The sequence below is a fragment of the Geotrypetes seraphini genome, chromosome 10 (assembly GCF_902459505.1).
Source record: "Geotrypetes seraphini chromosome 10, aGeoSer1.1, whole genome shotgun sequence".
NCBI lineage: Eukaryota > Metazoa > Chordata > Amphibia > Gymnophiona > Dermophiidae > Geotrypetes > Geotrypetes seraphini.
The window spans coordinates 38,944,042-38,965,299 of NC_047093.1; the positions used below are offsets into that span (position 1 = coordinate 38,944,042).

A 21,258-nucleotide genomic window follows, 5' to 3' on the forward strand; every position below is an offset into this window, starting at 1 on the left:
CATCTAATTCCAAGTCTATAAATAAATAAAAATACAGAACAGGTATATCATTCTGATTTGGACCTAATTTTTTTCATATTTCAGTTATTCTGTTTTGTTTTTAATCACATTGCTGTTTTGTATACTGGATACTTATTTGGGATGCTTCTATTCAAATGATTACAAAATCTACAACTCCATAGATACAGAGAAATTGAAGGTGGCTAAAGACCATATGGCCTATCTAATCTACCCAACCATGCCATTCACTATCCCCTCCTCTCCCTTCGAGATCCAATGTATGTGTCCCAAGCTGTCTTGAATTCAAATATATTCTTCATCTCCACCACATCCACTGGGAGGCCATTCCAAGAATTCACCACCATAGAAACAGTGGCGTAGTAAGGGTTGGAGGCACCTGGCGCGGTGGCGCCCCCTCCACCGGCACCCTCATCTCTGTGCCCCCGCTCCTTCCGCGCCTCACCCCTGCTCCTTCCGTGCCTCACCCCTGCTCCTTCCCACCCCCTACTCCACACTCACACTCTTCCTTCCCCTACCCCAAACCTCTAAATCTTCATCAGCTTGAATGGCTTCTCCAGCATGCTCCTCGCGCCAGTTTTGGCTTACCCTTGGATGTCAGTTCCTGGCCCCGTGACCCGGAAGTGATTCAGTGGGGAACCAGCTGGGACGAGCATCAGGCAGGAGAAGTTGCTCACACTAACGAACCAGCTGGGGCGAGCATCAGGCAGGAGAAGTTGCTCACACTAACGAAGATCTACAAAGGTAGAGGGTGGGTGAAGGGTAAATGAGTTCTCCTTGGTCTAGAAGAGTTGTTCTGAGTTACCACGTTCACGTCATCCCTTCCACCATCCCCAATCAAAGACATTCACAGTAAAAAAAAAAATACACGACAGACTACTCGCCATGCAAGCAGCGAAACTAGACAGCCGCATCTCCAATTTACTAATCTTAGCAGTAAACTACAAAACCTTCGGGAGGGAAATAAAAACCAGGTTATTCATGAAATATATCAAGACAAACTCCTGATACAACCAATAATCTCACCCCATCAACATCAGTGGTCTCAAGCTCAAACCCTTTGCAGGGCCACATTTTGGATTTGTAGGTATATGGAGGGCCTCAGAAAAAATAGTTAATGTCTTATTAAAGAAATGATAATTTTGCATGAGGTAAAACTTTTTATAGTTTATAAATCATTCCTTTTGGCTAAGTCTTAATAATAATATTGTCATTTATGGCTAAAGAGACATATGATCAAGAAACTGTTTTATTTTACTTTTGTGATTATGATAAACATATTGAGGGCCTCAAAATAGTACCTGGCGGGCCGCATGTGGCCCCCGGGCCATGAGTTTGAGACCACTGCTATAAATGTTCCAACCAATAGTTTCCCTGTAATCGTCTGAATATGACCAAAATCTCATCCTTTTGTAATCCACCTAGAACCACAAGGTATTGGCAGAATAAAAGAAACTAATGTAATGTATGGCGGGGCGGAGAGGTGCCAGTGCCCCCACCGACATGCTGCCCGGGGCGGTCTGCCCTCACCACCATTCTATGCCACTGCAAAGAAAACCTTAGGAGAAAAACACCCCTTGCCATAACCTAAAAATATAGCATGGCCCACTTCCTCTCCTGGAGAGCTCATTTCCTGTACATAACAGTAGAAAATTAAGATATTTCCTCATAGGAACTCCTGCCCCTTGGTGCCTGTGATGCCAGCATGATGACACAACCTCTAAAAAGAACCAAAGCTGCTGGCAGCAGCCAGTCAGAAACTACAATCGCCTGTCTATGATTCATCAGGTCAAGGACAGGTAATCATTACAAGCCATATATTTTTAGCGCAGGTTTGTTTTGCACACAGGTAATTTCCCAATAACAGGGGAATAGCAAATATAGCCATGAAAAAGTGCCGAAAGTTGTCCTTGAAAAATCTGTCATTCATCAGTTTGGTCAGATCAGGTACTTCCGTTTGCATTTTGTCTTCTATGATTTGGTAGCATGGGGTAGGGCTCCTGCTTATTTTGAGGGGTGGAGTTAAGCCCACAGGGGTCTGTCATGAAGGTATTAAAGAGAGTTGTCACAGGTAATAGGAGTGGTTGGAAGTTACTATCTGCTTTACAAGCACCAGAATCAAATTGTGAATTTAGTTCAGTGTAATTGCAGATTGAGCTTTCATTTAAACCAAGATAACTATATATTTCTTCACACAGTCAAGAAAGAAGGGTTTGATCCCCCACTGGACCTCTGAAACTGGGAGAAAGCATGGAAGATTTTCAAGGTAAAAGAATTAGAAACAAACAATATAGTAATTCAGACTGTAAACTATTTAGGAATAATGTTTTTGGAAGACACTATAAATTGTCAAGAGGTGCATTAGGGTACAATATTTAATTTTATTGTGTCTCATGACACTTTTGAGGCATGAGACTGACCTTCTTCAAGTAGGTTACAATGCTGCAAAGTAAAATATTTGAAGAAATTTTGTTTGACAGAAATATGAAAAATGTGAAACAACTTGTACATATTTATTTTTACAATATCATTTAATATTTTAGGGGTTGATATTCAACACAATTTAACCAGCCAGACATATCTCCTGGCCAGTTAAATTGCCGGTTTGGGGCTGGCCAGCACTGCTGAAAACAACTGATTCGTGCTGAACTCAAAACTGATTAATTTGGGGGCATTCTGGGAGTGGGAGCAACACTTGGCCAGTTAAGCGCTGATATTCAGCATTTAACCAGCCAGATTAACCGCATAAATAGGACCAAATAAAAGTCAGTCTTATCTTTATGCACTTAGGGGTCCTTTTATTAAGGTGCGCTAGATGTGGTGGCGATATCCGAGACCTGGACTCCCATGGGTGGGATATGGCTATACCAGGATACAACTTACTTCGTCGAGACAGAGAGGGCAAAATGGGAGGAAGGGTAGCACTATACACTAAAGAGGACATTAAAGTTACCAAAATCGCAGATGTCAAGTACATCGGGGAATCCCTCTGGGTGAATTTGGCTAGGGGGAAGGACAAATGCCTGTATCTTGGCATAGTATACAGACCTCCAAGACAACAGGATGACATGGATATAGAATTAGTCGAAGACATAGAGAATATCACTTTGCGTGGAGACACAGTGTTGTAAGGAGATTTCAATATGCCTGATGTGGATTGGAACAAACTTTCCACTACGACCAGCAGCAGCAGAAAGCTATTAACCTCTATTAAGGGAGCAAGACTCAGACAAATGGTATTAGAGCCCACTAGGGATCAGGCGATACTAGATCTGATACTCACCAACGGAGAAAGTGTCACAGAGGTCGCAGCAGGCGATTCGTTGGCCTTCAGTGACCACAACATGATATGGTTCAACCTCAGGAAAGGTTTCATTAAATCAAACACATCAACCAAGGTCCTCAACTTTAAGGGCACTAACTTCAAAAGCATGGGAGATTTCATCCACCGGGCGCTGCAAAACCAAGCCGAAACAGATAATCTACCATACACGAAGCAACCAACCACTATATAAAATCAGTAAGTAAACGGAGAAGAAACAATAAACCACAGTGGTTCTCTGCAGAGATCTCAAACCTCATAAAAAAGAAGAAAAGAGCATTCATCTCCTACAAACAACCAGGGAAGCAAGAATCGAAGGAGGACTATATAGCCAAGTCAAAAGCAGTCAAAACAGCAGTCAGAGAGGCCAAACTCCGAATGGAGGAGAATCTAGCAAAGAACATCAAGAAGGGCGATAAATCCTTCTTCAGGTATATTAGTGACAGAAAAAGAAACACAGATGGGAACTATGTAGAATCGGACTCCGATAAAGCTACACTTCTAAATTAATACTTCTGCTCAGTCTTCGCTTGCGAGGCGCCGGGATGCGGCCCTCAGCAGCAGACAAGGGAGAGCTTGGAAGACCCGTTTTGAAATTTCGAGTTTAGACCCAGCAGTGTCTACTATGAGCTATCAAGACTCAAGGCGAACAAAGCTATGGGACCAGACAAACTACACCCCAGGGTGCTCAGGGAGTTGAGTGACGTCCTGACGGAACTGTTATCCGTGCTCTTCAATCTTTCCCTAAGTACAGGAAGAGTCCCATTGGACTGGAAAATGGCTAACGTCATTCCACTCCACAAAAAGGGATGCAGGACGGAGGCTGCGAATTACAGACCAGTGAATCTCACATCGATAGTAAGTAAACTTATGGAAACACCAATCAAACGCCAATTAGATACGATCCTGATCGAGGAGAATCTACGAGACCCCCATCAACATGGATTTACAAAGAGAAGGTCCTGCCAATCCAATCTGATCAGCTTCTTTGACTGGGTAACAAGAAAACTGGATATAGGGGAGTCCCTGGACGTTGTGTACTTGGACTTCAGCAAAACGTTTGATAGCGTCCCACACCGCAGGTTATTAAGCAAAATGAGTTCGATGGGATTAGGTGAAATATTAACTGCATGGGTTAAGGACTGGCTTAGAGGTAGACTTCAGAGGGTAGTGGTAAACGGTACCCTCTCTGTTACGATGGAGGTGATCAGCGGAGTGCCACAGGACTCGGTCTTGGGCCCGATCCTATTTAACATCTTCGTAGGAGACTTGGCATAGGGGCTTCAGGGTAAAATTATATTATTCGCCGATGATGCCAAACTATGCAACATAGTAGGCAAAAGCACTATAGACAAAAGCACAGTGCCCGACAAAAGCTCAATGCCCGACAGTATGACGCAAGATCTACTCCTACTGTAGCATTGGGCAAAGACTTGGTAACTAAGTTTCAATGCCAAAAAATGCAAGGTCATGCACCTAGGCAGCAAAAATCCATGCAGGACTTACACCCTAAATGGTGAGATCCTGGCAAGGACTGTAGCAGAACGAGACTTGGGAGTGATCATTAGCGAAGACATGAAGACTGCCAATCAAGTGGAGAAAGCTTCAACCAAGGCTAGACAAATCATGGGTTGTATCAGCCGTAAGCCCGAGGTCATAATGCCGTTGTACAGATCCATGGTGAGACTCCATCTGGAATAGATGGGCCATGGCCCTGTTCTGCCGTCATTTTCTATGTTTCTATGTTTCTATGTAACCGATTTAGTGCGAACTAAATGCTAAGATGCCTATAGGAATATAATGGATGTCTTAGGATTTAGTGCGTGCTAAATCAGTTAGCGCACCTTAATAAAAGGACCCCTTAACTAGCTATTCGTTAGCCAGCTCTGCAAACCTGGAAATTCAGTGCTGGTGCACAAACATAGCTCAACATTGAACTTCTGGGTTTAGCTCTCGCGGTGGTCAGCAAAACATTGATCACCACCAGCTGAATATCAGGCCCATAGTATAAAAATTATAGACACCACATCAATAATGTGATTATTGTAATCATTGGACTTTTCACTGGACTCATCTGGAGATACGCAGTAGAGAATGACACGGGGACAAATTTTTCCCCGCTCCCACGGGAACTCATTTTCCCATTCCCGTCCCAGCAAGTTCTTTTCCTGTCCCTCCCCCATTCCTGCAAGCTCTGTCCTCATCTGCACAAGCCTCAAACACTTTAAAATCATGTGTTCGAAGCTTGTGCGGTTAAGGCAGAGCTTACAGGAATGGGATAGGGACGAGACGGAGAAATTGAGTTCCTGCAGGGACAGGGACAAATTTGTCCCCATGTCATTCTCTAATACACAGCTCTTTTAACTCTAGATCGGTGCTTCTCAATTCTCTCCAGGAGGCACACTTAGCCAGTCAGGATTTCAGGATTACCACAATGTACTGCATAAACTGTTGTTATTATTATTATTATAATCTGCCTTTTATGAGGCGAAGTACAACAACACACACAAAATAGTACTTCACAAACAGTTCAGGCATTTTACTACAAAAATAGAAATATACATCATATTCAGCATAAAATCAAAATAAAATACCAGCCTGACAAAAATAGCAGCACCAATCACGTCTCCTATACCAAAAATCAATCTCAAGCAACCTAATACAACTTAGGTTTTCAATGATTAACATCTCCAGAGATAGATCTCCATGAGAAGTACTGTTCTAGAGTCATAGCCAAACAAAACCCAGTTTTGATTGAAAGTGATCCAAACAGAGCTTCCAAGCTGAAGAATTTTTGTTAGTTTCTCTCATCCAGTGCTGTGTTGCCGGTTGGTTATTGTGGAATTCTTTCAAGTTCTTCCCCACTCTGTCACATGCTTTTCTTTTGTAAAACCGTTAACAGCACAGGATCATACTGTAATAACAATGTAGGGGCTGATATTTAGAGCAATTTAATCAGGCAAGGGAGGCTCCTGTCCAGTTAAATTGTGCTAGACTCCTCAGTACTTAACTGGACTGTGAAATGGGATGATTCATTGTGGCCGCGATGAAATGACCGCAATGAGTTCTACTACTGGGAAGCTGGGCTTCAGGCGGCAAGCTGAGAGAGCTCAGGCAGCGGCTTCTCCCCCTCAGGGCCCGGGCTCCCTGCCACAGAGACACCCCAGTCCCCTCCTCAGTACCAGGGCTCCCTGCCAAAAGGACGCAACGCAGCAGCTCTGGCGGCAGCTTCTCCTCCCTGGGCCCAGACTCCCTGCCAACCACTGTCACCTGTTTCCCGGCCTCACCCTGCAGCCTGCTGCTCCAGGGACAAAGCAAGGGATTGTGGTGAGGCATCACCCGCCCCCCCCCCCCTAAACGCTGAATCAGATTCATCACAGCCATCTCATTGTGCTTACACTGCTGCGTTCAATCATCTTAGACCTACTGAACTGTGACACTGAATACATGCTCTTATTACCATGGTGCTCTCTGGTTAGTGTTGGGGACAGTCTGGACAGTGGTGTAGCAAGGGAGGGATGCGCCTGAGGTGGTGTCACCTGGCATCGCTGTGCCGTGTGTCCCCTGGCATACTTCTCTGCCATGTGCACACCCCCTGCACCTCTTCAAAAATCTTCACTGGTAGCAAGCATCGCCTAACTGCTGCTCACACTGGTCTCAACTATCCCTCTGATCTCACTTTCTGGTCCCGCAACCAGGAAGCGCCATCAGAAAGAAAGCTGACGCGAGCAGCGACCTGGACATGCTGCTCACTGCCAGTGAAGATTTTGAAGAGGTGGGTAGGTGGAGAGGAGGAGAGGTGCCGGCGCCCACGCCAAGATGGTGGCCGGCCCCACCCCCACACCCCCTCGCTACATCACTGAGCCTGGGGCAGATGGGGTGGAGTCAGGAGTTATGCAGACACCAGCAGCATTCAATTTTGGTGTTCAAATAGTAGAACAACATACGTTGCAGTCCTAACTATGTCCAGTGATGCTGCTGACTGTTGGAAAGACTATAAAATCTTTATTTATAAATGATTGCCAGTCAGACAAAGAATGTGGAGCTGTGAGTAGTAAATGGATCCTAATACAGCAGTGGTTTTGACCCATGATAGTGGCCAAATAGAACTGTGTGACGACCTGGGATTTTATGATCCCATTTGTTTGGGAAGCCAGTTTTATGGAATACCACCTACCACATGCCAGTTTGTGACATCATTCACACACGTGAATGCTCTTATAAATTAATGGGTGTAATTTGCACCCCGATTTCGATGCCTTTTATTGAATTGTTCTTGTATTTATCCCACTATTCTATAAAGGAATACTAGCTTAACCATTAATTTATTTATTTAAAAACTTTACATTGTGCCTATCCTTAGGAAGCTTATAAAGTTACAAAAAAATATATATTGACCACACAGTTTACAAAAAACAAACAAATTCAATACATGGTGTCTTACATTGTGCATGCAAATCGTTGCGCAAAGCCGATTTCCGCACACAATTTTATTGTTCAACAAGCCTAATTGGCACTGATAATTGGCAATTAACACTTTGCAATTGATGCTAATTGGCACTAATTAAAAGTTGCATGCACAACTTGGAAAGCATGATTCTATAAAAGGTACAAGCCAGCTTTAGGTCTAGATTCACTAACCTGAGTCCGTGCCCGATCCATGTTCGATTGCATGCAGGCCGACGAATTCACTAAAGGCCTGCCTGCAAATGGAGGTGATCGTTGGCACGCCCCCCCTCAGACCACACGGATCACTGGAGAGCGATCCTTGAGCATACGCATACCATCTTCCTTGACTGTAGATGGTCTGCGTATGTGCTGGCCTTTTGTGCCTGTGTTATTTTTTTTTTTTCCTTACTTTACTTTTACTGGGGTTTTTTTACTTCGCGAGCCCGTGGTTTTAACCTGCTTTAAACCCACGAGTTAAAACCACGGGCTTACACTGCGGGGAAGGGCAGGAGAGTCAGAGCAGAGAGCAGGAAGCAGGGCGGCCAGAGCTGGAGAATCGGGGCAGAGAAGAGAGTAGGATGATCAGAGCAGGAGAATGGGGGCAGAGAAGAGAGCAGGGCGGTCAGAGCTGGAGAATCGGGGCAGAGAAGAGAGCAGGGTGGCCAGAGCAGAAGAATTGGAGCAGAGAAGAGAGCATGGTCATACTTTTTCAAACCATAGATAAGAACATAAGAATTGCCGCTGCTGGGTCAGACCAGTGGTCCATCATGCCCAGAAGTCTGCTCCCGCGGCAGCCCTTAGGTCAAAGACCAGTGCCCTGAGACTATCCTTACCTGCGTATGTTCTGATTCAGCAGGAACTTGTCTAACTTTGTCTTGAATCCCTGGAGGGTGTTTTCCCCTATAACAGCCTCCGGAAGAGCGTTCCAGTTTTCTACCATTGTCTGGGTGAAGAAGAACTTTCTTAAGTTTATTTATTTATTTCGATTTCTATCCCGTCCTCCCAGTAGCTCAGAACGGGTTATAAGCCAGCATTCACAATGGAAAACATTTTGCACAGTATAAGACTATACAGCAACTTAAGTACAGTTTGTACAGAATCTATCCCCTTTTAACTCTAGAGTGCCCTCTCGTTTTCTCTACCAAGGAGAGGGTGAACAACCTGTCTTTATCTACTAAGTCTATTCACTTCATTATCTTGAATGTTTCAATCATGTCCCCTCTCAGTCTCCTCTTTTCAAGGGAGAAGAAGCCCAATTTCTCTAATCTCTCACTGTACAGCAACTCCTCCAGCTCCTTAACCATTTTAATCGCTCTTCTCTGGACCCTTTCAAGTAGTACTGTGTCCTTCTTCATGTACAGCGACCAGTGCTGGATGCAGTATTCCAGGTGGGGGTGTACCATGGTACTGGTACAGCAGCATGATAACCTTCTACGATCTGTTTGTGATCCCCTTCTTAATCATTTCTAGCATTCTGTTTGCCCTTTTCGTCGCCGCCAAGGACCACTGAGTTCTGGACTATACACAGTTTAGATAAAAAATTTTTGTGGGCCTGCAAAATATATTATATTACAATAGTCCAGTTGGCTCAACACCAAGGATTGTACCAGTAATTTAAACGATGCAATGTCGAAGTAAGATCTTATATAGTGTTCCCCTGCAAATATGCGGTTCGCGAATCATGGACTTGCTCATTTGCGGTCTGCTCCTACCATCTCTTCTTGTAGTAAAGTCGGGCTACACTAATAAGGAGCTGTGTGTCAAAGCAACTCCTGATTGGTGTAGTCCAACTTTACTACAGGAAGAGGCGGTCAGAGCAGACTGCGAGTGATTTTCTTCACCTGCCGGACTCCAGCTGCCCTCTCCTGCCTCCCCTGCCTTTTGACAGGCAAAAAAAATCGCATTTGCAGATTTTTGAAATTCACGGGGGTTCCTGGAACGGAACCCCCGTGAATTTCATGGGAGTACTGTACTATGGAATTTCCACAAAGTATAGAAAACTTTCCGCATTAGAGCATTTACCTGATCCTGCATAGTTAAATGTTGATCTAAAATAACACCCAAGATCTTAATAGTGGGTTGTATTAAATACGTAGAGGGGCATAATCAAAAGGAACGTCTAAGTCCATTTTCGTTTAAGTCGCAAATCATCCAAGTAAAAAACATCTTAGGACACATTTTCAAAAAATACGTCCAAATTTTTTTCCGTTTCGAAAATTGTCTAAGTATACGTCCTGCCGATCTGATTGTCCAAGCTGCTAAATTGTCCATCTTTATACCACATTTTCGTCCAACTTTTCATCCAAGTCAAAAACGCCTAGAACAAGCCCTGTTGGACGTGGGAGGGATCTGCAAAGTGATGGACTGAACACCCAGACATGACACCTAAATAGTGGGATACTTTACAGGGCACTGCTGTGAACTTTACAAAAAGGGTGCCATGTCATCATCTCACTACAGCTCCCTTATAGGTCATGGTGAGCCCCCCAAACCACCACCAGAATCCCCTAGACCCACTTATCTACCACCCCAATAGCCCTTATGGCTGCAGGAGCAATTTATATGCCAGTACAAAAGGGTTTTGGGGTGTATAGAGGAGTGCACATGTTTCAATATCAATGCAGTGATTACAGGGACTTATGGGCATGGGTCCTCCTCTCCAAGGGTCCCTAACCCACCCCAAGATGGCTTAAGACGCCTCTGTGCAGCACGACTAGGCTTTCCTATGCCAGGCTGCCAGGTGATGATGTTCTGGAGACACAATTTTCAAGTTGTGATTAATATTTTTATGGGGGTGGGGGGTTGGTGATCACTGGGGTAGTGTGTGGGGGTCTGTAGTTTGTGTCTGCAGTGCTTATTTGGTGACTTTAGGTGGGTTTTTGTGACTTAGATCATGTTTTAAATGGTCTAAGTCACAATGTCCAAGTTGCGTCTGTGCTGTGTTATATAACTTTCGGTTATACATGCAGTACAACTAAGTCTAAGCCTGCCCACGTCCTGCCCAAATCCCACCCTCGACACTCCTCCTGAAACGTCCCTTTTAGCTATGGTTATCCACCGATGGATCAAACACTGGTTGGCAGGCAGGAAACAGAGGGTTGGAATAAAAGGCCAATACTCAGACTGGCAATGGGTCACGAGCGGAGTTCCGCAGGGGTCAGTGCTGGGACCTCTACTGTTCAATATATTTATAAACGATCTGGAGACGGGGACAAAATGTGAGGTTATCAAATTTGCTGATGACACCAAACTCTGCAGCAGGGTTAGAAACACGGAAGACTGTGAAGACCTGCAAAGGGACCTAACGAGACTGGAAGACTGGGCAAACAAGTGGCAAATGAGTTTTAACGTACAGAAATGCAAGGTCATGCATGTAGGGAAAAAGAACCCGATGTTCAGCTACAAAATGGGGGGAACACTACTAGGGGTGAGTAACCTTGAAAGGGACCTGGGGGTGATGGTAGACACATCACTGAAACCATCGGCACAGTGTGCGACAGCCTCAAAGAAAGCAAATAGAATGCTGGGCATCATCAAAAAAGGTATCACAACCAGGACAAAGGAAGTCATCATGCCGCTGTATCGCGCAATGGTGCGCCCGCACCTGGAGTACTGTGTTCAATACTGGTCGCCGTACCTCAAAAAGGATATGGCGGTACTCGAGGGAGTGCAGAGGAGGGCGACTAAACTGATAAAAGGTATGGAAAATTTCTCATACGCTGACAGGTTAAAAAAGCTGGGGCTGTTCTCCCTGGAGAAGAGGAGACTTAGAGGGGACATGATAGAAACTTTCAAAATCCTAAAGGGCATAGAGAAAGTGGACAAGGACAGATTCTTCAAACTGTGGGGAGCCATAAGCACTAGGGGTCACTCGGAGAAATTGAAGGGGGACAGGTTTAGAACAAATGCTAGGAAGTTCTTTTTTACCCAGAGGGTGGTGGACACATGGAACAAGCTTCCAGAGGAGGTGATAAGCCAGAACTCTGTACAGGGGTTCAAGAAAGGTTTGGATGGGTTCCTGGAGGATAAGGGGATAGAGGGGTACAGATAGAACTTGAGGTAGGTTATTGAATTGGTCAGTAACCACTTCACAGGTCGCGGACCTGATGGGCCGCCGCGGGAGCGGACCGCTGGGCAGGATGGACCTCTGGTCTGACCCAGTGGAGGCAACTTCTTATGTTCTTATGTTCTTATGTTGTTCAGTGGCACTATGAAGACCTAGGTCATTTTTAAATACATCCAAAACCCGGTTTTATTATCGTCACTTGGACGTTTTTGATTGATGATCGTCTAAGTGCCGACTTAGGCCAGTTTTTGGACGTTTTTCTCTTTCGATTATGAGCCCCATAGTGTTATTTAATAGCAAAGATGTTTCAGTAAAATTCTGACCCGAAGATGCGCGGGGTTCAGTGCTAGCAGTGGCAGTAACTGCTCCGACATTCATAGGAATTCTTTTTTTTAATTTATTTATAACATTTTGAAATTAAATACAAGAACAACTCTTGTTAAGGAAATACAGAAGTAAATTAAAAGAGGCAAAATACAAAACAATAAGAAAAATACATCTTCCTTAGACCCCCAATAATGAAGTGGGGGGGGGAGGAGATAATCAATTTGTAAACATAATTCTAATATAGGAATGGTTTAACAGACATATCCCGCTAACATATTTTACTGTTCCCCAACATTAAACATTTCCAATTGCCAGCCTCTTCATCTCTATAAATGCTTTTAGCTGTTCTGGGGCGAAGAAAACATATTTTAACCCTAAATATTTTATCAAACACTTACAAGGATAGGACAGTAAGAATGAAGCTCCCAAAGAGATCACATCTGGTCTCATTGCAAGAAATAATTTCCTACGATCTTGAGTTTCTTTAGTCACATCTGGAAATATCCAGATTTTTTTTACCGTAAAATAACATCTGAGAATTATGGAAAATCAGCCTGAAAATACTATTAACGTCCTGTTCAAAGACAAAGGACACCAGTAAGGTCACTCTTTCAGAATCTTTTGTAATAGTTGATTCTAGTATATCTGTAATATTCAAAGGTGATTCATCTGAATTCTTTTGTTAATTCTATGAAGTGGCTCCCATTTCTTTTTTCCCTGGGAGGTAATAGATACGATTAATCAGAGTAATATTTTCTGGAAGAAAACCTAGAACTTCAATGAAATATTTTCTAAGCAACTCAATAGCAGTCATGCTCAGAGATTTAGGGAGATTCAAGAGTCTCAAATTTAGGGCTGAATTGCCACGCGCACTAGACCTTAATGCCAGCATTGAGCTGACATTAGTTCTAGCTGCGTAACGCGGGTTTAGCGCGCGCTAAAAACGCTATCGCAGCTTAGTAAAAGGAGCCTTTAATCTGCAGTTATAATTCTCAAGTTGTTCAATCTTTCTATTAAAAATAGCTTTTTCTTTTATTAATCCAGACGTTACTTCTTGCATTTTATCTGTTCTTTCCATAAGTTTCTTCATCTGTAGAGAAAACTCATCCCTTGTCCCATCTAATTTCTCCCCCAGAGCAGTTATAGTAGTTAGGTTGAAACTTCATTAGAAGATCTGGAAACTGAAGTGTTCAATGTCTGGAGAGTTTCCCAAATGCTCTCCAGTGTTATTGCCATCGGACTTTCAGGCCAGGTGATAGTTTCTACTACAGCTCCCAGTTCTCTCTGCTCCTCTCCAACTCTCACGGCTACAGCCCCTTGGATTGGGGTTTCCCCAGCCAAATCTCCCTCGCCGGGATCCACCAGTTGAGCCGCGATGGGAGCAGGACAAGGCGGAGGAACCAAACCCGGAGAAGACAAGGACATGTTAAAATCCAAGTCTTCGGCGTCTCCTCTCACTGAAGATACAGCAGACTTGTCCTGCTCCCATCGCGGAATAATGGTGCTGAAAGACAATGCTGTCTTAACAGGGGTAAGATCTCAGCCTTTCATTTGGCAGAAGATTGTCAATATTCAGACTTAACCAGCCATTGGTTAGTGAATAAAGATAGGACAGCTATTTATGTGGGACCTAATCAGTTTCTGCCCATGGAACACCCCTGACGTAGCAAGGATGACTGGTTAAGTGCTGCTAAAAATGACTGGATAGTCACGAACAACTGAATTAATTAGTCAGCAGATGTTTCTGGATGGTTAATTTGCTTTGAATATCGGCCAGTTAGATAAGAAGTGATATTTCCATGGTTCTGCTACAAGGTGATATCTGGGAAGCATCATATTGTTTGTTAAGGTTCCATATATCTTGTAAACTAAAACTTCTTGTTTCCATAGATGTGGACATCCCAGTGTTGATCATCCCTGAGATAGAAACCTGGGACATTGATACTTCATCATGTGTAGACTCTGGGCAGTTTGTGGACTGGGAAAAAGTCCCTGACTCGGATCATGAGACAAGCAATCAAGGAGAAATCCTGCCAACAGATCTGAAGGCTCTGAAGCGAATGGCCAGAGAGGGCCATTGGGCCCATAATCAACACCTTAGAGCGCAGGCCTACACTCAGATCATCAAGAGCATCCACTGCCGTATTGTGACCCCAGATGCCTCTGTTTACAGGGATGTAGCAGACAGGCTCTTTGGCAGGCGAAATGTGAGCTCTCACCCTTTACCAGAGTTTCTAGATGACTGTGTAATACCTTCCTACTGCCTCAATCTTCATGGAGTTTCCGCCGTCAAAAAGATTCTTATCAGTATCGGCAACCAGTTTCCAGACATCACATGTAGCCCTGCCCTCCCTGCAGTGGTGTCCTTGTTGCTCCATTATTGCAACGATGAAGCGGAATGCTTTGAGAAGATCTGCCGCCTCATTGCTTGCGTCGACACGCACAAATGCTACATTGACCAAACTTTTCTAGCCTATGAAGCCTCCTGCATGACTTTTGGTGATCTGGCGAAGAAACATTGCCAGGCAGGCCACAAGTTCATTGCCACTACTTCTGAAAACATTGCTGAAGTTTATGCAGACTGGCTGATGTGGATCTTTGGGGATCTGCCATTTGATTATGCCATACGCGTGTTTGATGTTTACCTAATAGAGGGATATAAGGTACTTTACCGCATTGCCTTAGCATTATTGAAACAATACAGGCTCTTCAACAGTACAAAAGAAGCTGAGATTGGTGACATCAAGCAAGACTTGCAGGTGTTTGTGCAGAATATTTCACAGCATATTACAGTGGAAAAACTACTGGAGAAGGCTTTTAGCATTAGGTTGTTCTCACACAAAGAGATCTGGCTCTTGCAGCTGGCTAACAGAAAAGCCCTGTCACAGAGAGGCATTGCAGTAATGCAACGCAGGTAAGCTTGTAGAGGACCAGACTTTTCAATAGGCAGAGCAGACACCCCCCTGATGGGAGCAGTCACTCCAATCACTGGAAGCAATGATCCCCACAATCATGCCCTTATTCAGGACAACTAGTGCTTGCAGGGATCCTCAGACCACCACCCAAGTAATGTAACTCGAAGCGGTACCAATCCTCATCGATCCTCAAAATACAACGTATTATGCTGCATATTCCTCATTTGCATATTTTCATAATACTGTGTGCATTTTATATATATTTCATCATTTTACTTAACTTAATTTTAGTTCATCCTCTTTCCGGCGTGTTTCTGCTCCTTTTTCAAGGTCGGGGAGATACGTAACTGTGTGTCATTCAGACTATTCACAAGCTGCCACCGCAGAGCAGAGGGTCACTCTAGGGCAGGGGTAGGCAATTCCGGTCCTCGAGAGCCGTAGTTAGGTCAGGTTTTCAGGATATCCACAATAAATGTGCATGAGATAGATTTGCATCTCAAGGAGGCAGTGCATGCAAATCCATCTCATACATATTTATTATGGATATCCTGAAAACCTGACCTGGCTCCGGCTCTCGAGCACTGGAATTGCCTACCACTGCTCTAGGGGATACTGCAGTGAACGTCACATTAAAAAGTCTCAGATACACATCTCACTATAACTCGTATTGTATGGTGAGCGCTCCAAACCCAACCCAAAACCTATTGTAGCTACATAAAGATGACACCTGCATACTTAAGGGCTATTGTTGTGGTGTACAGGTGAGTACTCCCCCCAAAATTCACAGGGGTTCCGTTCCAGGAACCACCGCGAATTTCTAAAAACCGTGAATGCAGTTTTTCGCCTGTCAGAGGGCAGGGGAGGCAGGAGAGGGCAGCTGGAGCACCGGCTGGTGAAGAAAATCACTCATAGTCTGCTTCGACCGCCTTTTCCTGTGATATAGTCAGGCTACACCAATCAGGAGCTGCTTTGACACGCACCTCCTGATTGGTGTAGCCTAACTATACTACAGGATGAGACAGTCGGAACAAAACACATATGAGCGAGTCCACGATTCATGAACCGTGAATTCCCGGGGGAACACTGTACAGCAAGTTTGGGTGGGTTTTGGACAGCTCACTGTACAATATAAGGAGGTTATAGTGAGATGTGTAGTGTACCTGGGACTTTTTAATGTGACGTTCTCTGCAGTACCCTCTACAGTGAGTGGTATAGTAAGGAGGGAGGCGATTCGCCATGGGAACCGTCTTCCTAAGGGCGCGGCACCCCTCCTCCTCTCTGCCCCTCCCTCCCGCTCCTCTCTTTGCTGCATATGCGCATCCCTTGCCTTCCCCCATACCTTTTTTTACTTCCCTGGCATGAGGTTGCTGCCTAGGTCGGCATCGTCACTCTCTCTGACATCACTTCCGGGATCCTTGCCTAGGAAGTGAGGTCAAAGGGCAAGTTGACACTGATGCGGGCATGCTGCTCACACTGGAGAAGTTAAAAAGGTACGAAGAAAGGGAAGGGGGCGCACGCACGGCAAGAGGAGCGGGGAAGAGGGACCACTCACCCATACTACACCACTGCCCACAGTGCCCTTCTGCTCTGCTGAAATGTCTCTGTGGCCACCCTGCTAAAATGCTGGCTTCTCCTACAGCCCAATAGCTTATTTGTATGCATTTTTCTTTTGGACATTTTGTTCTCAAAAATGGTCCTAAAAGATAGACGCACCAAACTCAAAAATATCTAGAAAATGGTCATTTTCAAAACAAAAAGTTAGATTTTTTCTGATTTGAAAATGGTCATTAGTTCTATTGGATTTTGGGGTTCATAGACAATTGCGCGCAAGACAATTTCGCGCAAGACAATCGCGCACGGACAAAATCGCGCAGACAATCGAGCACGAGACAACTGAGCGCAAGACAAATGAGCGTGAAGACAACTGAGCGCAAGACAACTGAGCGCAAGACAATTGAGCGCAAGACAATTGAGCGCAAATTATTTTCACGAATGTGCACGAGCGAGACAACTGAGCGCAAGACAACTGAGCGCAAGATAACTGAGCGCAAGACAATTGAGCGCAAGACAACTGAGCTCAAAACAACTGAGCGCAAGACAACTGAGCGCATGACAACTGAGCGCGAGCAACTGAGCTCAAAAACAACTGAGCGCAAGACAACTGAGCGCAAGACAACTGAGCTCAAGACAACTGAGCGCAAGACAACTGAGCGCAAGACAACTGAGCGCGAGCAACTGAGCTCAAAAACAACTGAGCGCAAGACAACTGAGCGCAAGACAACTGAGCTCAAGACAACTGAGCGCAAGACAACTGAGCGCAAGACAACTGAGCGCGAGCAACTGAGCTCAAAAACAACTGAGCGCAAGACAACTGAGCGCAAGACAACTGAGCTCAAAAACAACTGAGCGCAAGACAACTGAGCGCAAGACAACTGAGCGCGAGCAACTGAGCTCAAAAACAACTGAGCGCAAGACAACTGAGCGCAAGACAACTGAGCTCAAAAACAACTGAGCGCAAGACAACTGAGCGCAAGACAACTGAGCTCAAAACAACTGAGCGCAACCATGGTAACGAAAATGCATTCACGTGATTTATGTTGAAAACGCAAAGAGTCAACGTTGACGTGATGACGTGTTCACGTGCTGTACGTGCGCTTGTCCTCCGATGGTCAAGCGGCCTCTAGTGGCGCGCTCAGTTGTCTTGCGCTGAGTTGTCTTGCGCTGAGTTGTCTTGCGCTCAATTGTCTTGCGCGGAGTTGTCGCTGCGCTGAATTGTCTTGCGCGGAGTTGTCGCTGCGCTGAATTGTCTTGCGCGCAATTGTCTTTGCGCTTATTTGTCTGCGCTATTTTGTCTGCGCGCGATTGTCTTGCGCGTTTTTGACCTGTCACCGGATTTTGGGACGTTTTTCCCAAAATGTCCAAACTCAGACGTCCTATCAAAAATGCCTCTCCGCATGCTGTACATCATAATTAGTGTAGGTATTCCTAGGAGCACACAAATTATGTAAAATACATTATCGGCATGCATTATTTCTTGCATGTAAAACCTGCTTTACTTGCAGAAAGTATTGTATAAAATTATCCTCCTTAGAGACTGGAAAAGACGCTGTACCAAATAGGAATTTGGGAGGATTAGTCTAATAGGCAACCACAGCCCTTGAGAGCCACACCTCAATTTTTTCAAGATTTCCACAAGAATATGCATGAGATCTATTTATATACAATGGATGTAGTTTCAAGTTTATTCATGGCTTGATATACCGACCATCACATGTATCTGGACGGTTTACAATACAAATCAACATAAGAACATAAGAAGTTGCCCCCGCTGAGTCAGACCAGAGGTCCATCTTGCTCAGCGGTCCGCTCCCGCGGCGGCCCATCAGGCCTAGTGCCTGAACAGTGATCCCTGATTAATTTTATAACTTACCTCTAATCCCATCCCTATAATCTACCTCTACTCTTATCTGTACCCCTCAATCCCTTTGTCTTCCAAGTACCTATCCAAAGCTTCTTTGAACCCCTGTATCATGCTCCTGTTTATCACATCCTCCGGTAGCGCGTTCCAACCATTGTGGAAATATTGAAAAGCCGACTGGGCTGTGGCCCTCAAGGGCCATAGTTGCCCACCTAGGTCTAATAACATTTACCATGGTTTCCAAAACCAGACCTGCGGACTGACTAGCCAGTCAGGGTTTCAGAATACCTACTATGATTAATCTTGAAAGCCTGGCTTGCTAATGGGTCCCCAGGACAGATTTGTTAAGCCCTGCCTTAACCAGTGTCTTAAGTTTAGAGAATGACTCTTTAGGATCCCCCCTCAAAAAAAAAACCCAGGCAAATATACTAAGTATAATGTGACTCAGTACAGCGCTGCGTACGTCTGGTAGCGCTCTAGAAATAATTAACAGTAGTTTTGAAGGCAATTTTCAAAGCCATACACAGGAGTAATTTGGCTGTCTGGAAATTAGGCCTCTCTCAGCCTGGCTAAAATGAAGAAGGTGTTCTACAATGTGCATACTTTTAGCTATGGCCCCCTTTTATCAAGCCACGTTAGGGGTATTTTTTATTTTTTTTTTAATTGCCAGCTGCTGTGGTAAGAGCGCCGAGGATCATAGAATTCCTATGAGCGTCAGAGCTTTTACCACAGCGGGCCAGTGATTATAAAACCCTAACGTGGCTTGATCAAACGGGGCCTAAATTTGAGGGAGGTGTTTCAGAGTGACCTGTTTTGGAGAAGAGCAGAAAAGAATATGCACAGATTGTATTATCAAATCTGTGTGCGCTATTTTCTACAGAAAACCTACCCTTATTACAAGCAGGTACATCTGCAAGTGCTCAGTACCCATGTTAATCAGGAAAAATACATGCATGGGTCCTAAATAAAGCAATTTTGGTGGGATCACCTTGTCAGTAGCTTTTTAAGTTGTGTCAAATAGGTGCTGTCAGTCCTAAATATATCTTGAATAAATAGCTTTTTGGAAAACCAAACATATCTAGTGCCATTCACCAAAGTTAATCCCAATATGACAGGAATGAATCAACCCTTATTCTGACTGACAGAGCAATATGCTGTGGGGTTTGGGGTTTGTTTGTTTTTGTTTGGGGGGGGCATTAAATCATTTTTTAGTTTAAAAGATATCAGAAGGCTAGCAAATCAGTTTTGAAATTGTGAATCAAATCATGGAACTGTTTTGCTTGGTTAGAAGGTCCCAGTCTGCTTTTGATATGGAAGAAGTGACCCTCTTGTGTGCTCTATGTCTCCTCTCCCACGTGCAGACAGCCCGTGCAAATGGCTGTGGACCTTTTGAACTTCAGCTCCATGATTGTCACTGCTCAGGAGATGCGGCTCATGTGGTCCTGGATCCCAGAAAGGTTTTCCTTGTTCCCACCTGTCCTTCTCTTCTCCACCATGGATCATGGGTACAGCTTGCAAAGGTACAAAGGTGATGCCTAAGCTAGATATTTAAAAGAAAAAAAACACATTGCAGAGTAATGTATATAAGTGTGTGTGGGGGGGAGGGGGGGTTCCTATGGGGTGAATATTTAAAGCCATTTTTGGACAATTGGATTGAATTGAATTGGATTGGATTTATTAATATGGTATACTGCTTTATACAAAAACAAAAGCACAATCCAAATGGGTCTGCAGTGAAGCGCAAGTAAAACAAGGGTATATATATATATATTTAATAAACCCAGCCTGCATCTTGTACCCTTGTCTGCAGTTTTTTCTTTGTTTGCTTTGATACTGCTTTATACCAAAGTTTTAAGGCAGTTCACAATTAAATAAAAAAAGCAATTATACAATTACAGTGGTACCTTGGTTTACGAGCATAATTCATTCCAGAAGCATGCTCGTAATCCAAAGTACTCGTATATCAAAGCAAAGTACCCCATAGAAAATAGTGGTACCGTAGACGATTCATTCCAGAACCCAAAAGGTGGCCCAGGGTTCTGTACCTGTCGGGTGCCAGGTGCTGCAGCGCCACCTCCTCCATCCGTCATCCGCTGAAGAACCCCGCAGTGCTGCTTTGGGGGGGATGCTTCTAGTGTCCGTAGAACCCCGCAGTGTCGCTTCGCAGGGATTCCTCTTCCCTCCGCCGGCCGGCCTTCCACGTCGGGTGCCTTCCTCATGTTGGAGAGCCTCTATCTGAGCCTACGCAGCCGAGTGCTATCCCACCACGCACAACATCGATGATTGACCTTGTTTGTGATCATATCTAAATTGAATAACAAGCTCAATTAGGCTTTTTAATCAGCACTGATTGAAACATAGGCGCCTATCAAGAAAGCGCGATTGTGTAACAAGACGCCTCTACAAATTTAGGCGGCCTTCAAAAAAATAGGCACGATGCATGTTAGGTGTGGGCGTGGCCAAGTGTTCGGCGCCTTCTTACAGAATCACTGCTCGTAAGCGTGCTTAAGCGCTCGCGTGGGCGCCTAACTTTTAGTTGTGCCTAGAGTTGACCTATTTATTGGGTGCCTCCAAAATAGGTGCTCAAATAGCGTGATTCACTAAACAGCACCCAATTTTACTTGAATCGCGCTGAACAGTGCTTAAGTAGGCGCCTAACTTTTAGGCACTTCTTATAGAATTTGCCCTTAAGTGACTTGCCCAGGGTCACAAGGAGCAGTGTGGGATTTGAACCCACAACCTC

At 44.6% G+C, this 21,258-nt stretch overlaps 1 protein-coding gene across 1 annotated transcript in view; it reads left to right on the forward strand.

Annotated features, from left to right (window-relative positions):
* Window positions 1–2,112: 2,112 nt before the first annotated feature.
* The window catches only part of LOC117367417 (TBC1 domain family member 24-like), a 44,399-nt gene continuing 25,253 nt past the window's right edge, over window positions 2,113–21,258 (forward strand). The window contains exons 1-3 of the mRNA XM_033959923.1: window positions 2,113–2,284; window positions 14,073–15,096; window positions 19,877–20,035. Of these exons, the coding sequence (XP_033815814.1) occupies window positions 2,269–2,284; window positions 14,073–15,096; window positions 19,877–20,035 (1,199 nt within the window). The 5' untranslated portion in view covers window positions 2,113–2,268. The remainder of the gene's footprint in view (window positions 2,285–14,072; window positions 15,097–19,876; window positions 20,036–21,258) is intronic.